Source organism: Calypte anna, chromosome 23, assembly GCF_003957555.1.
Source record: "Calypte anna isolate BGI_N300 chromosome 23, bCalAnn1_v1.p, whole genome shotgun sequence".
NCBI lineage: Eukaryota > Metazoa > Chordata > Aves > Apodiformes > Trochilidae > Calypte > Calypte anna.
Genome location: NC_044268.1, coordinates 2,073,080 through 2,088,639, shown reverse-complemented (window position 1 = coordinate 2,088,639; position 15,560 = coordinate 2,073,080). Strand labels below are relative to the sequence as shown.

Genomic DNA, 15,560 nt, shown 5'->3' with positions numbered 1-15,560 from the left:
GAGCCTGCTGACAAAGCAGATGCAAGAGCTTTGTATGAAAGAGTAAATTAGGCATTCTGAGGGGAATGAGTAGGTAGGAGTGGATATGCAGCTGCTATACAGGCTTCTAAATACATGCCTGCAGCTTTGCTCCTTGTCACAACAGCATCAAGGTACAGCTGGAGGAGAGATATCATTGCTTATAAAATAGACTGGCTTAACCTGGTAAGGATTGGTATGGGAGGAGCTGGAATGAATAGCAAGAGGTATTGGCAAAACTGACCTAAGATTTAGAAATGTCTGAGTATTGCTGCTTGATTCTGTTTCTCTTTGTCTAGTCATAGGAATGTCAGGGATTCTCTTCCTGCCCAAGCTTGCTGCTCTTATTTGTAAATCTTTTTTTTTTTTTTCACCTGAGGAAGCTTTAAGCATTGTTTTTAACCATGATGTTAAGCATCTCACACCTTATCTAGAACCAGGTTCAGTGTGCACATCATAAATGATTTATACAGACTGCTCTTTCTCAGCCTTGCTTATTTCCTGAGCAGCTCTGTGTGAGGATGAAGGATTATCACTGGTCACAGATTATGCTATATATAAACTGTACTGCAGATCTGAGAAAGAGAGAATGTATGTGTGTATATATACATATACATCCCTCCCAGTAGTCAGCATTATATTGACTTGGGAAAAAAGATAGCCAGAGGTTGGAGGAAGCAGTTTGTGTTAAGTATTTGAAATTAGTTGTTATCAAGCATATATTTAAAATGCTAATCAAGCTAAAGCCTCACTTTTTAAAAAGAAAACTGCTGATACCATCTGAAAACTGCAAGGATGTGAAAACCTCAGGAAGTGGTTTTGTTAATGTAGCACTGACAGGTAGGGTCCCATGCTTACTCTTGTACTCATTTGTGTTTCACCCTAGGAAACCAGCAGACCTTCAAAATTTGGCTCCAGGCACTCACCCACCCTTCATAACTTACAATGGTGAAGTGAGAACAGATGTGAATAAGATTGAAGAGTTCCTGGAAGATGTTCTGGCTCCACCCAAGTAAGTGTTAAAATTATAATTTGTCACCTTAGGTAGATGGAGTGTTCTCAAAGGGGCTTTCTGCACTACATAAGATGTTCTTCAGCATCAATAAACTGGAGATTAGACACTGGAAACAGTGTGGAGTTCTTGCTTGTCACACCTTGCCTTCCTCCAGCTCCCTGATCCATGTATTTTCTTTTAAAGTAGAATAAAATAGCTTTGAAAAGCTATTTTTAAATTGATGTTTGTATTATCCTGCCACCCTCCCTGCAGTTTGCAAACTGAAGGACTTTGGCTTTTAAGGGGCTGGGGCAGGCCCTTGTGATGCTGTGGCCAAAGAATGTAAATGAAGGTGAATCTGCTGCACAAAACAGTGCTGACCCTGGAAGAAACTGGTGTTAGAATCTGTTTTAAGATGTGCAGTGTCCTTTGGGAGCCTTGTCCCTGCAGATATTCTTCTAAAACAAAGGTGTTCAAAGGCTTCAAGAATTTCTCATTCTCTTGTCCTCACCAGGAATATATGTGAATTTTGTATTCAGTGTTAAACTATTTTTGTTATTCCTTCCCAGTTTTCTGTAAGCAGGTGGGTGGTTGATTGTTGTGGGCTGTTTTGTGGTAGTTAAGATAAGCATCATCCTTCTCAATGTGCTGTAGATCCACTCTTTTCTAATTTATAGGTACCTAAAACTTTCACCAAAGCATCCAGAATCAAACACTGCTGGAATGGATATATTTGCCAAATTTTCTGCATTTATCAAAAATTCTAGACCAGAAGCTAATGAAGGTGGGTAACAGCTGTGCACACAATTTCTTTCCTTGTGTTCTGTGAAATGTCTCACTGACAAATTTTGCTGCGTGCTGATGGATGCTTACGGGAGTCTCATGAGTTCAACCTGTGCTATAAAGTTCATGGTCAGAGGCAAAGATTTTAACACTTTAAAAGAGAACTTCCACTAGTGTTCAGTGAAAATTTTAGTAGGGTGTGTGTGGCTCCTAAATATCCCTGGCACTTGAACTTCTCTGGGCAACAGCTACTCAAAACTCTTGAATTAAGTGGAGATGATTTTAACAGCCAGAACCAAGTTCTGTGCCGAGTTTCTGTTGTGCTCCAGTGATTAAGTTTCTGTTCCTTTGCTGTGAGACCTTTCTGGACACTTGAAATTTGACCTCTCTAGGACTAAGGACTCTCAGCCAGAGTACTGAGTTAAACCAAGTTCATGTCACTTGATTTTAAAAAGTTTAAGAACTTTCTGTGTGGAGACAACACAGTAGATGGAAGGTGAGAGATCAATAGGAGCTAAAGAATGCACAATTAGACCTTTAAACAACTCAGTACAAACCTTTTGTTTTCTCTTTACTTGGAGGGAAAACTTAAGCCAAGGAATCAGGATTGCTTTCTGCTGTATCTCAAGTGGAGAGGTGCAAAATATTTGCAAACAGAAATACTTTTTGATTCTGTGGGGTGTGCTGCCCTCTGCTGCTGTATTCCATAAACCTCCTCGGGAGTCACTGTGTGTTTAGTGGTGGCTGTGAGCTGAGCATGTGACATTAAACAGATTATGTTTAAATGAATGTAAACCCTACTATAGCCTGTTTCTAATTAGTTTAAGCCAGTGAGGAATAATCTTAAGAAACTGACATAAGCCACTTTTAAACCCAAAAATAAACACTTGTGGATGGTCTTAGATTATTTTAACTTACTCTATACTCATGGGTAAAACAGCTTTAAAAGAACCTGCATCTGTGTGATATGTAAAGGGATTCCTGTTCAGTTTCAGTGGTAATAGTGACCACCATGGCAGCTCCAGCAGTGGTGTTCCCACAAAAATTGTGCAAGGCTTAAAAATCTGTCAGTATGTGGTCACTTCTGGTAATAGAGAGATGTGGATTTTGTTTTTCACTTCTAGTACTAATATCAGTAACCTACATTAGAATTTGCTTTGAAATTTCTGTGCTGTGGTTTGGCTTGTTCTTCTTCTTAAAACTGCTCTTTCCCCCGTAGCCTTAGAACGTGGCCTCTTGAAAACCCTCCAGAAACTGGATGAGTATCTAAACTCTCCTCTTCCTGATGAGATAGATGAAAATAGCATGGAGGATATTACAGTTTCCACTCGCAAGTTTTTGGATGGCAATGAGATGACATTAGCAGACTGCAACCTGCTCCCCAAACTACACATTGTCAAGGTAAGTGATGTGTGTTATGACATAATAAAGGGCAAAATGCTTTTGGTTTGGGGCATGCTGGTGTCCAACTGTTTTCACTCATTTGTAAGCACCAGTGTAAGCTTAATTACAATATTAACATTATTATATATATGTATATATATGTAATATTGATATAATATAATAATATTAACAGTACATGGAATTCTCTAGGATTTGGGGAGTTCACGAGGGCTCTAGGGGCAGAGCAGTTGAATCTGGTGAAGGTGTGAACCAGCAGGCAAGTTGGGTGGCAGTTGCTAAAACAGCAGAAGCCAAAACCCGTTCTACTGCACTGGACCTGTGTGGTCACAGGAAGAAGTGAAGCACAGCATGTGCTTAAAAGTGTGAGGCAGAAGGAAAGTGAACCTCATGGAAGCAGCTGATGCTGGAGGTGCATGTCTTCTCCCAACTGCTCCTGTAGCAACAAAGCAAATGCTACAATGTGAAATTCAGGGATTATATTAAAAAAACCAAACCTGAAGTCTAGAAAGAGATGGCCTAGGAGAAGCACAGGTGTGAAGATGTGCCCATATAATCCTGGTTTGATTTCAGTGTCTCCAGTTGTCTGTTTTGTACTGCAGATGGAGCCACAGATTAAGTTTCTGCCTGGGTGCAGCAGGAATTACTCTGGGGAGGACAGCAACACCCACCAAGCAAGCCAGGATGCTGCCAGGTCTGGGCATATCCCAGAGGGGCAGGTTCTGCTGACTTCAGGAGTGACTTTTTGGTGTCTGTGTTGGAAGAACAGCTTAGGTAGAGAGTGTCAAGGGGTGTAAATTCATCATCTCATCCTTTTGTTCTAGGTGGTGGCCAAAAAATACCGCAACTTTGAGATTCCCAAGGAAATGACAGGGATTTGGAGATACCTGACAAATGCTTACAGCAGGGATGAATTCACCAACACCTGTCCTGGAGACAAAGAAATTGAAATAGCTTACAGTGATGTAGCCAAGAGACTCACCAAGTAACCAGCACTTGTGACCAAGATGACTTCTTGCATATTCCATAACAATGCTTCTAACAGACTGCTCTTTTCATATAAGATAGCAATTTTTTTTTTTGCATGAACTTGCAGTTATTCAAAGTTCTGGTGGATAGACCAGGTACAGTAATTACCTAAAGTTTGCAGACTTAATTATAGGCTTGTTTTTCCTTACCTCCTTTCAGTTGGAATATAATTAATACAGTTATGTTAATATTGCACTGGGGTGACTTTAGATTCTTCAGGATGAAGGATTATCTTGCCCCAACTACTTTTCTTTGCAACCATTTGGTCCCTGTCTATGAATTGGTTTAAGATACTGTCTTGCTATATGGTACAAGGAATATTTATGTATTTTGGAATTTATTGCTTTTCCAGAAGATCTGTCCACAGTTGTCATATCTGTGATGCAGTGAACTGTACCTGCATGTCTATCCTATTTACATATAGAAGGGAACTTATTATCCAAAAGAGCCATTTGCAGAATACTTGGCAATGTTTTTAAGAAAAATTTCTCTTGGATTTGAAATAACAGTAATGGTTGTGAGTGGACTAAATGTGAAACTTGGATTTGAATGACCTCAGACATCAGGGAATTTCAATCTGGGCTTGAGTGCTCTAGCAGGATGCTTGCAGTTCTGAGTTAGTATTTAGTTGTGTCTTCAAGAATTGGTAAGATTAAGACAAACAAAACCAATTTTTTTTTTGAGAAAAATTGGTCTGCTTTTGTCCCAAATTCTAAGTTGCAGCAAACAAATAATTGTCAGGATGTCCTTTCCCATCACAAAACCAGAATTGGATGCTTGCCAGTTGTTCCCCTTAAAAAGTTGCAAGTGGCTTTCTTTTTGGTAGTTAAGAGCCTTTATTTTATATAGGTCTTTCTGGTGATATTTACTTACAAATCCTGTGCTGTCATGAGTAAAATCTGTGTAAACATTAGTGTCTTAGTTGGTAAATAGCTACTGTATATGTGAATAGCAGTGCAATGATTAGCCATGCAAGACTGAACTGTTGGAGAGCTATTCAAGTGGGAGTCTTTCTGGGAACCTTTTTAAGCTCTTTCTTTCCTGCAGAAAGCTGAAGTGACCTTTGAAGATAACATTTGCCTTAAATTATTAGTATATGTTGTTGGGTTTTTTTTCCTAAAAGGAAGTTTAGTAATTCCTTTTGTAAAGAAATGGTGCATGAAATCCAGTCCTCCACGTTGAGTTTATCCTAATTGCTTGTCTGTGCACCTGGACTGCAATTTTGCATAATCATAATCATTGCACTACTATACATAATCTTTTTACAGCAACACTGAGGAATAGCACTACAAGTTTTTTAAAAAGCAATTTACAAATGTTTCTAAATGAGGGAAGAGTTTTCATGTTTAAAATGAATGGTTTTGATGCATGAAATAAACAGCTAGGTTATTTTTAAAAGACCATCATAAGCAACTCCAAAGAATGCCAGACTTATATGCCTATTTTTTTGTAAAGATACTTTTATATTTAACTGATTTTAGAAGCTGGAAAGTGCTATTCCTGCTAGGTTGTTCTTGGAATATTTAACATTCTGCAATAACGTGAAAATGCTCACATAAACACTTTTATACACTAATTTTTTTGGTAAGCACTGGCTTTATGAAAACCAGCCTGACTTTTCTAAGCATCCTGCTTTTGCTACTTTATATACCCATGAAGTTAGTTTGACATAGAAGAGGTAGAGTGCAAGATCCATATTTGTACACATGGCTTGTGGTGCCTTGTCTCTCCTTCCTAGAGCTAGAAGTCCAATATAAAGGCAGTTAGCAATCCTCTTACATGTCTTTTGAGGCAACCTTAGATACAGTTAGACCCTGTAATGATTTTTTTTCTTTTTTTCAGGGGTGTTTAGGCACAGAAAGAAAAATTGTGCAGAGTGACCTGGTTAGGAAAAACTGAACTGTAGCTTTTTAATAATTACTGTATTCTAATGTCACGTTCTCATCCTGAATAAAGTTTCTCAGCCATAATAATCCTCTGTAGGGGTTCAGTCTTTGCTACAACGTGACAGCTAGGAGAAAGAATTACTTGGTTTTTTTGTTAGATAATGGTATTTTTTAATGACAGCAGGGTAAAAAAACCAAACCAGACCCCTCATTGGTTTGGTGCTCTTTGCCATCATATAGTTTAACCCTTAAAAAACCAGAAGGATAGGAAGCAATGTGATTGTGGGCATAGCTTTGGTAAGTTTTAACTCTTCAGACTAGATCAGAGGGGGCCTTGGAAGTTGTCTGAGGTTGTAGTCATTCCTTTTAAAAGCAAATCAGCCCTTGTGCCCTGTGCAAGTAGTACACCAGGCACTGATGTGCAGATGAGCAGGAAAACACTTTATGCAGTTTTGGAGTGTGTGTGCTGCCTGCATGTCAATGTACACCAACACTCAAGGTGTTAAGCTACCAGGCTTGTTGTCTTGTATAGATAAAAGATTCTCTCTACTTTTTAGGCAATCTTCAAACAATTGTAATATGTTATATTCAGCATTAAGTATTTTAATGATTGCATCTGAAAGCTTGTAAACAAAGTTAAAGCTCTTGCTGTTAACTAATGGATTCCTTATCTCAGTACAATGGAGCAGTGAGTGTTGGAGCCTTTCCCTTGGAGGTGTAATTCAAATGAGGACCAGGTTAGCAATTTCTAGTTTACCAGAGGGCAGCTCTTAACCCTCTTGTGTGAAAGGAATTTGGGGACTTTTTTAGGCTTCCTCTTGCCCAGGTTTGTTGTGTTGTGGCAGAAGCTGGCCAGCCTCTTGCTGGCTTCAGCAGAGGCCAAGCAGCTTTTCACCTCTGTAGCTGATCCCTTCAAAACAGCAGCATGGAGCTGGGGTGGTGTGGAAAAGGCTCAGCGTCTGGTGTGGGTAGAGCACTTTCATCTGGCCCCAATCACCAGCTCTACATTAATTAAAAAAAGCCCTTTCATAACTATGTAAATTCTTGACTTCTGTCAACTTGTTTACAATCTGATCTTTAAATGCATTTTTAATTTCATCAAACAGCAATTAATCTACCCCCTGTTTAAATTTAAAATGATGCTTCTAGCCCCTTCTACAATTTAAAAACAGCAGTTACCCTTTCAAGTAGGCATTCCAGTTTGCAAGTTGGTTGCATGTATTAGCATGCTGAATAAATTACTTTATTCTCAAGCTGAAATATGCTTAAATTCCCATTAAAACAGGTGACTTGTGTATTTCCTCAACATAAAAAGAAAATCCATCATCTTCACCCTGTTTTTGTGTGGGAGAACAGATTATACTAGATGCATGATTATTTTTTTTTCTTAATGAAGCTTTCCTTGAAGAGATTCCTTATGTGTAAGAGCTGCTTGTTGAACAAGAAGCATGGGAATTCTCCAGCAATTTCATACACTCCAAAGTGAACTCCTGGTCACTGCTGGTCTGTCTAACTGTCCCACACAGTCAGTCATACCCCTGTAGCTTTGACATTCCCATTTGCCCATAAAATTGGTGTTTTTTCCTCCATGGGCATGTCTAAACTGATTGAGAGTTGCGTGCAGTTCTATGATAAGAAGAGAGATCTAATCAAGTTTTTATGCTAAAGCAGCAAATTAGCATTTTGTATCAAAGGAACACAGACATGAATAAATTGAAGCTGTTTGAGCCAAACCCACTGATGCCTATCTCAGTGTAGAACAAAAAGTGGCTAAGTGCAGTCAACTTTTTCTTTTTTTTTCACTCTTTGCCACTCAGAGTGCTATCTGTTCAGTTAATATTTTCAGAAGAAGGCTTTATCCCAAGTGAAAAGTATTTCATCTGTCTCAGAACCTGTGCCACCAACTATTACATTTTGTTTCTGGAGGGGTTAGGGGAGGTGGGAGAATAGTGGAGCAGAATAGGATGTGGAGACTACCAAGACAGGACATCAAGAATTGGAGCATTGTTTGCTGAAATACTTGAAGAGTTTATACAATTTATTGTAGTTTGCTTATGTCTTTCACTCTTTGGAACATCTTTTACAGATATACCAGTATACTGCTGGCAGCTATTGTTAAAAATAAAATTATATTTTCACTACCAAGCAGATCTTTCTCTTATTTCTGAAAGCGACAGTTCTTGCATGTGTAAATTATGGTTTGGTTATGGTGTGCTTACACTACAGAATTTTGTAGTCATTTTAATACAAAATTTTATAGTAATTACAGTCTCAATGTTTGGCCTTCTGTTTTTTTCAGTGGTGGTGTGTTTTAAGGCAGAACACGTGTTGATTTGAATGTTGAGCTGTCATGCCCTTTTTCAAAGTTAAGAACTTCAAGGAAGTTAAGAATGAGTTGAGAAATTCTGCATTCTCCTGTGGAAACGATGGAAAGCTTTTGGTTTTGTTTTTTTTCAGATGTTAAGTGTAAGCTCTTAGGAGCATAAATCTTGGCAGCTTGGTTGTGGAACAAGTTTTCAGAGAGTGCAAAAATTGCCCTTTTGAGTTGATCCTGTCTACAGAATTCATGGATTTCAGACTCAGTGCTCTTATTCTGAGCTTCACCTGTGTTTCTTTACTGTCTTTTGCTTTTAAATATGTCTCAGCCAGCCCTGGTAAACTCCTTACCCCCTCATTTTTCATTTGAGTATGTTAACTAAGTTCTAGGTCTTCCCAGCAAAGACCACCAACCAGCCACTGGTGGAAATTTTCTTCAGAGCTTCCTGAGCATTATCGTGTCAATCTCATCTGTCTTGTGAGTGTTTGAGGTGCATCTGGGATCTGCTTTTTGTTTTTGAAAGGAAATTTGTGGAATCCAGAAGACATTCCTGGAGCCTGTAATCTGGGATGCCATCACCTGACTTGCAGCACGTGCAGGAAAGGAACAGAGGTGCTTGAAATAGTAGCAAATCCAGCAATTAAGCCTGTGGTAGGATTACATACCTGTCTTGCTCTATTATTTTACTAACTGTGAGGTCTGTGATCAGAGGTGGAGTTTGCAATGGGATTTACAGTTGCCTTGTTGGGATTTTGGTCACCTACTTCCATGAAATGCAAGAGGGTGGACCAGAAGGTAATATAACACCCTCTTCCCCTGAAGAGCAGGCTGAAAAGTTATGTTATTGAGCTGCAATAGTCTTAGTATTTTGTACAAGTATGATTTGCTGCAAAAGCTCCTTTGAACTAGCTAATTACCTTCTCATTTTCTGCTAGCTTTTGTTGTTAAGGTACCTCAGGTGACTGCCCAGGCTGGTGTGGAAGGTTCCTCCTGGATTGTCCTAGCAAGAAAGAGCTGGATTTTTGGCTTCAGCAAAAGCTGCAGAGTCCACTCCCAACTGTTCTGTGTAGCTGCTGACAGTGAGCAATGGAAGGAATGTAAGAGCTTGAGGGAGCTTGGTGAGGCTGAATGTTTCATACTCCTTACTGACCACTGCATTCTCCCTGTTCTCCAGGACAGCTCTAATCCAAATCATTGGTAACGTGGCTTTAATCTGGGTTTCATACCCATAACCCCAAATCTGGCTTCACCTCTCAAAAAATATTGCCATGCTGCCAAGGAAAACTAGTCAAGGGGGTTGTAATGAACTCGAGTGGTTTAGGAGCTGGACTACCTAAGCTGAGATAAGTAGTAGTTGGGAAAGTGTTTGGGATCTGATCACCTCATCATAAGGACTGAGACATCAGTCAAGGAGTTGCAGTGACAACTGTCACGTCCTGTCCATCCCTCCAGCACCAACAGCCTTTAGCTAGACCCTGCTTATATTTAAGTGATCATTTTCTTTCCATTTGTGCTCTGCCCTATTCTAACTTGGCCTGACAATGTACCAGGAATTGTTGCCAGTCTCTGGGACCAAGCCAGGGGGAGATCTTGTGGCCTGGAGCCCTGGTTCACCTCAGGAGGTGTTTTTAATGGCACCAGCCTTGAAGTACTGCCACCTTGTTTGGAAATACTATTTTAGAAACTCTTCACCTTATTTTTGTGATGTTTCACTAAGAAGTGCCTAGAAATAAACTAGGATTTTGTTAACAGTGTTCCATGTTTTGTGTAGAGCTATTGCACACGTTGCAGAATGTTGATCTGATTTGTCTTGGTTCATTCATTTAGCAGTCAGCATGCTTTATCAGAGCTCTGGTTTTCTTACTGCAGAGAGGCTGAAAAAAAACCCCATACTTTTTGCCAAAAGCTCCAGTAGGATTTATTGTGCTGTGGAAATTCCAGAAACAATTTTCTAATTACTTCCTCAATTCAGTTCTCCTATAAACAGCAAAGTACAGTAGCTAAAAGGCTGAGGAGACCCTGCAAGTGTGACTGGGTACTGACTGGTGTAGGAACAAACTGCTTTGTCAGAGGGTAGTCAAGATTTTTGTGGAAGGAAAAAGAAACCTGGACAAATCTTTGTATTCAGTGGGATGGAAAAGGAACTCATTTGACCTGGTTGCCTGAGGGCTTTTTGGACACTCATTACAGTGAAAGCTAAGCATGAGCTGAATGTCTAAACATTTCTGCTGTCTCTGAAAGTCTTCAGGAGAAAGGGTGGATGTAGTGACTCATGAATCAGGAATATTTATAACAGTAGTGGTTCCCAGACACAGGAGATCACAGGTGGTCCAGGAGGCTAAGGAGAGGATGATTTTTATGATTTTTATGATTTTTTTTTTAATGATTTTTAATGATTTTAATAGAGGGTGAGGGGTCCATGAGAAGCTGACTGACCTTTTAGTAAAAAATGTTCAGAAACTGCTGCTCGAGGGCTTTACTTTCTTCATTGAATTCTTTTGGCAGAAGCAAGGTACACCTTGAACTGAGTTGTTCACACCCAAAAGCTCAGTTCTGTGGTGCTCTTCTGAAGCCAGTAAGCACAGTGGTGAGACTTCAAGCAGTTAATTGAAAAAAATAAAATTCAGCAACATTGGCAATAACAAAGCTCTTTAGTCTGGGTTACTCTTTTTTCCAAGACTGCCAAAGTGTCTGGTGGCCAAGAGCAACTTGGGGTTGTGAGTGTAGTGTTCAAAAGGAGCCAGAGATTGGGGAAGGTGATTTAGTCAAGTGGCATGAGATTAATTTCTGAAAAGTATTAACTTTATGGCAACTTGAAGAGCCTGGCTTTTAACTGTGTGTAAGAAAAAAAGTCTGGAGGTAAGCAAACCTTCTCCTGGCAGATCCTACCACACTTGGTCTTGCTAAATTTCTGATGAGCTCTCAAAGCTGATGCTGGATGGTTTCCAGAACTGGAAGAAGAGAACTCATGATTCTTTGACTCAAGAGAAGAATGGCTGTGTTCTTGCCACTGGACAAAGAGATGAAAACGGTTGCTAAACAAAGATCAAACGTGAACTTTATAAATAAACAAACAAAATTGATGCAAGGGACGTCTCAACTCCTTTGCCTATGGCAAAGGGCTTGGCAGGACCCAGGAGAATGACTTTGTCAGTTTGCACATGGAATTCTTATTTTAAATAGTCTGATTAAAGTGATACTCCTCCTCTTAATGAGTTGGAAGGTTATGCTCTTTAAAATGGCCCTCTCTCTTTGTGCAGTTGGTTAAAAGTGAGGTAGAGGAGAAAGCATTTAAGGTGCTGAGCTCTAGATGTATAACATGGCAAAATTTTAAATCGTGTATGATTTGAGAAAAGCTGGCTGTGAGAAGCTGCTACTAATAGTAAAATACTGAAAGGCAGCAGGTTTGATAGTGTGCTGAAGAGGGACCTTAGACAACAAGAGGCACCTGCAAGGCAGAGCTCAGCAATTCCTCTGATCTGTGTTTTAAGCCTTTTGTTCCAGTCCTGCCCATTAGGGAGATGAAACTGTGGGTTTCAGAAATGGGTTTGCTGGGTATCTTCTAAGAAGTTGGTGGTCAGAGTAGGAGCAGATAGCCATTATCTTTACCTGGTAGCCATGAGCCATGTGGCACAGCCTTCTCCCAGAGGCTCAGCTGCTCTCCTGGTGTGCTGAATGGAGAACTCAAACTCCTGGATACTCCTGCAGCTGCTTGTGGGATGCCAGGCAAAAGATGAAGACCCCAATCTTCTGCCTGAACAAATTACTGCCTGAGGCTTGAGGATCATTAGAGACTTAAACATAAAACAGTAGAGCTGGCCCCAGTGAGCAGCAGAATTATTGCTCTGTAGCCACACAATTGCTGGAGGTTGTTTCTGGGGTGAAGTTCTTGTTGGGAAGTCTAACCAGGAAGAAATGGGGTCTAGACAATAATTCCCTGGACTTGGCTCTGGGGGCTGTGAATTCATTTCTTGTCTTTGTTGGGCAAACTGTTTCCATTTATAGCCTCTCAGTTTTGCTCTCTCAAAAGGAAAACAGTTTCCTTGAAGAGATTTTGGTTATGTTTTCCATCAGTAGCCCTCAAAGAGGATGCTTGAAGAAGGACATGTCTTGGACAATTTGGGGGTTGAAATGAAGGCTCTCTTTGGAGGGCAGAGCTGAGCTGCTTGCAGTCTGGCAGCAGAGCTGCCCCAAGCACGCTCGTAGCTCCAGACAAGTCATGGCATTGCTGCTCCTTGCCTTGTGTCAGGAGGCTCCTGGGGTGAAGAGGGGAGCTGAGGTTGCTGCAGTAGAGAGGGGTGCTTGAGGACAAGGGCATGTACCCTAAGGAAAGAGGCTTTTATTAGCTCTGCTGGTCAGAGGGACTTCTGTTTATCTGCTTTCCTGGCTTGCTGAGGATGAAGTTAGAGCAGTGTAACAAAGCTGCGTTCCTGGTTGTGCCCATTCTGTGGCTTGAAGCTGAAACTTTTCATTTGATCTCGGGCAGGTTGATCTGGATCCCTGGGCTCCCACTGTGGATAGATTTGAAACAAACCTGAATGATGAAGCTTGAGCTTTTCTTGTCATTTGGGGCACTTGGACAACTTAAACTGCTGTTTGTTGGCTGGGTGGCATTACCTGTGACAAAGGAGCATGTGAAGCGAGGACGTACCATGAAAGGACCCAGGAAAGTGCTGAGAGTTTTTACAGCTCCTGCTTTTGTCTGTGGGTTTAAGGTGTAGGCAGGCAGATGCTGCTTCAGCTACTTCTTAGTTTTAATTTCCTCAGGCAATATTTCTTATAGGGACTGGGAGTTCCTGTAGTTTGTGTTGGGTTATTTTTAAGGCAGTGGTTGGCTTTTTGTCTTGCTGCACCCACTTGCCTAAGAATCAGCCAGCAGCACAAGCATGTTTACTGCAGGCATCATGCAAGGACTCGGGGGGATTGTTCAGTGTGAGATTTCTTGAAGAGCGTCTGCTTAATTTCAGAGCATTTTCCAGACTTTGAGCCAAGGTAAAAAGTTGCCGTGGGAAGGAGCGTGGGCCATTGGGTCAATTCTTCTGTGCTGGATTCCTTCAGGAGAGAAATTCTGCACACTTGCAGGCACCTCACGAGGTGGAGAATGTGCCTGGGTCCCAGCTACCTGCCCTCCAGGCACAGTGTGTGACAGACCAGTTCAGTTAGTCTGAGATCCTTTTGTGCTAGTGGGCAGTGAAAGATGCACAGGAGCAAACTTTCTCACAGTGTGACTTGCCCACAGGGCAATGCAACCCGGAGATATTAGTGTGCAAAATCCCTTCTCAGGCTCTCTCTGCCCTTCTCCTCCAGATGAGACTTTCCTTGTGGCCAGTCACTCGTTACAGCAGAACTTGCTCAGCTTTCCCATGAAACTTCCTGCTGCAGACTGGATTTTATAGTGGCTACTGCAGTGGTCTGAGCCAGCTGGCAGTTTGTAGTGTCTTTTGGGAGTGAAGAATTTGGGGAAGTCTGGGGTAAGGAGAAAGGAATGTGCTGGAGGCAACGAGAAACTTGCTGGGAGCAACTCCACGGGGGCTCCTCTGGGCAAAATCCTGCCTGTCAGTCTGGAGAGCTGAGACACAGGTGCTTGACTGTGGGCCCAAATGGTTAAGCCTGTGCTGAAGGAGGGAGAGGCTGCTGAAAGTGTTGGATGGGTTGTAAGAGAAGGATCCTGAGTATCATAACGCGACTCAATGTATTGGAAGGCTTTGAAGTCTTCTCCTGACATCCATCCCGTCCCAGCATCTTTCATCCTTCGCCAGCGCTTCCCCAGCTGAAGCTATTAAAGGGAAACTACAGAAGCCATAAATCCTGGCTGTTAACATCTCTAGTGGTAAGATTTCACAATGAGCCCAAGTTGCTGCAAAAGATAAGAGAAGGCCTTGAAACCAAGGCAAGTTGTGACTGGTTCCTGAGAATAGCTGAGCTTCACAGCTTCGTTGGGGGTCCCTCCAGGTTACTCGCTTTTGGGCGCAGTAGCTGGCTCTGCTGCTGACTCTTCGGGTGCCCTTTGTGTGAGTCAACCTCCTGCGTGTCTACATCTTGTAGCACATCCCAGAGGAGAGATGCCCAGCTCTGACCTGACCCAAAGGGGTGAAGCTCTATCTAGGGTGCTGTATTGTTAAACAACCCAGCTGCAGTTTGGTTCTGCTGCGGTTACACTGCTGCCAAGGGTTGATCTTATCACATCCATGGGGAGCTGAGCTTATAAATGTTTCAGTGGAGTACGGGCACGTGTCTGGACCCCCCCTTTTCATGCAGAGGGTGGAGTCCCTCTCCTGGTGTTTGCAGAAGGGCCAAGAAGGAATCCAGAATTCCTGATGCCCCAATATCCCCCCTTTGGCTGCACCGTCTGGTTGGAACAGGCAGTGAAAGGTGAGGTCTCTTTGTACCTTTACGTTGAGACAGTGGCTGGAAACCTCCCTGCTTTATCAGGAGTGTTGGTTCAACAGAGGAGAGAAACACAGCCCCAGTTGCCAGACAGCAAATAGGAGCCATTCCTGGGAATGTTTCCTTAAGTGAATGGGAACGTTGTTAGTGGGCAAACTGGAATCAATGTTACACTCATAATTTTATTTACACCCTTGCTCTGATCCTGATCTCTGCCCAGCCTGGAGAGCCTATCTGTACAGAGTTCAGTGTAAACACTTGGCTCTGCAGAATGTGTTGGTACATCAAATTGTCTGCCAGGCGCCTTCCTGAATGATTCTTTTCATGGGAGACTTTTTTTCTCATGTCTTCTTCACAGCACCAGTCTAGCAAGTCTTTTTTTTTTTTTTTTTTTTTTTTTTCCTTTTTTTTTTTTCTTTTTTTTTTTTTTAATTTTCCTAGCAGCAAGCCAGGAAGCAGTGATGGGTCCCGCAGGGCAAGAAGTCCAGTTCCCCACATGAGAGAGCTGGTGGCATCGTGGCAGGATGGTCAGAAAGTCTTTGCCCTCTCCATCTCAGATGCTCTTTTCCCATCGGCTTTGCTCATTCCCACAGTTCCCACCTGCAGGGGCACGGAAAGAAAACCAACCCCATGGTATCCTGTGAGTGTTGTGCTGTGGATCCAGCTGCTCCTAAGCCTTCCAAAGGAGAGTGGTTGTTACCATCTTGGTGAAACCTCTTTGGCTGGGTGAGGAAACCTGTCACAG

At 41.8% G+C, this 15,560-nt stretch overlaps 1 protein-coding gene across 3 annotated transcripts in view; it reads left to right on the top strand.

Annotated features, from left to right (window-relative positions):
* Positions 1–8,259, top strand: part of CLIC4 (chloride intracellular channel 4) — a 34,068-nt gene extending 25,809 nt beyond the window's left edge. For all 3 annotated transcript variants that reach the window (XM_030464294.1, XM_008501564.2, XM_030464293.1), the window contains exons 3-6: positions 905–1,030; positions 1,690–1,796; positions 3,015–3,196; positions 4,021–8,259. In XM_030464294.1, coding sequence (XP_030320154.1) covers positions 905–1,030; positions 1,690–1,796; positions 3,015–3,196; positions 4,021–4,185 — 580 coding nt within the window. In that variant the 3' untranslated portion in view covers positions 4,186–8,259. The remainder of the gene's footprint in view (positions 1–904; positions 1,031–1,689; positions 1,797–3,014; positions 3,197–4,020) is intronic.
* Positions 8,260–15,560: the final 7,301 nt, after the last annotated feature.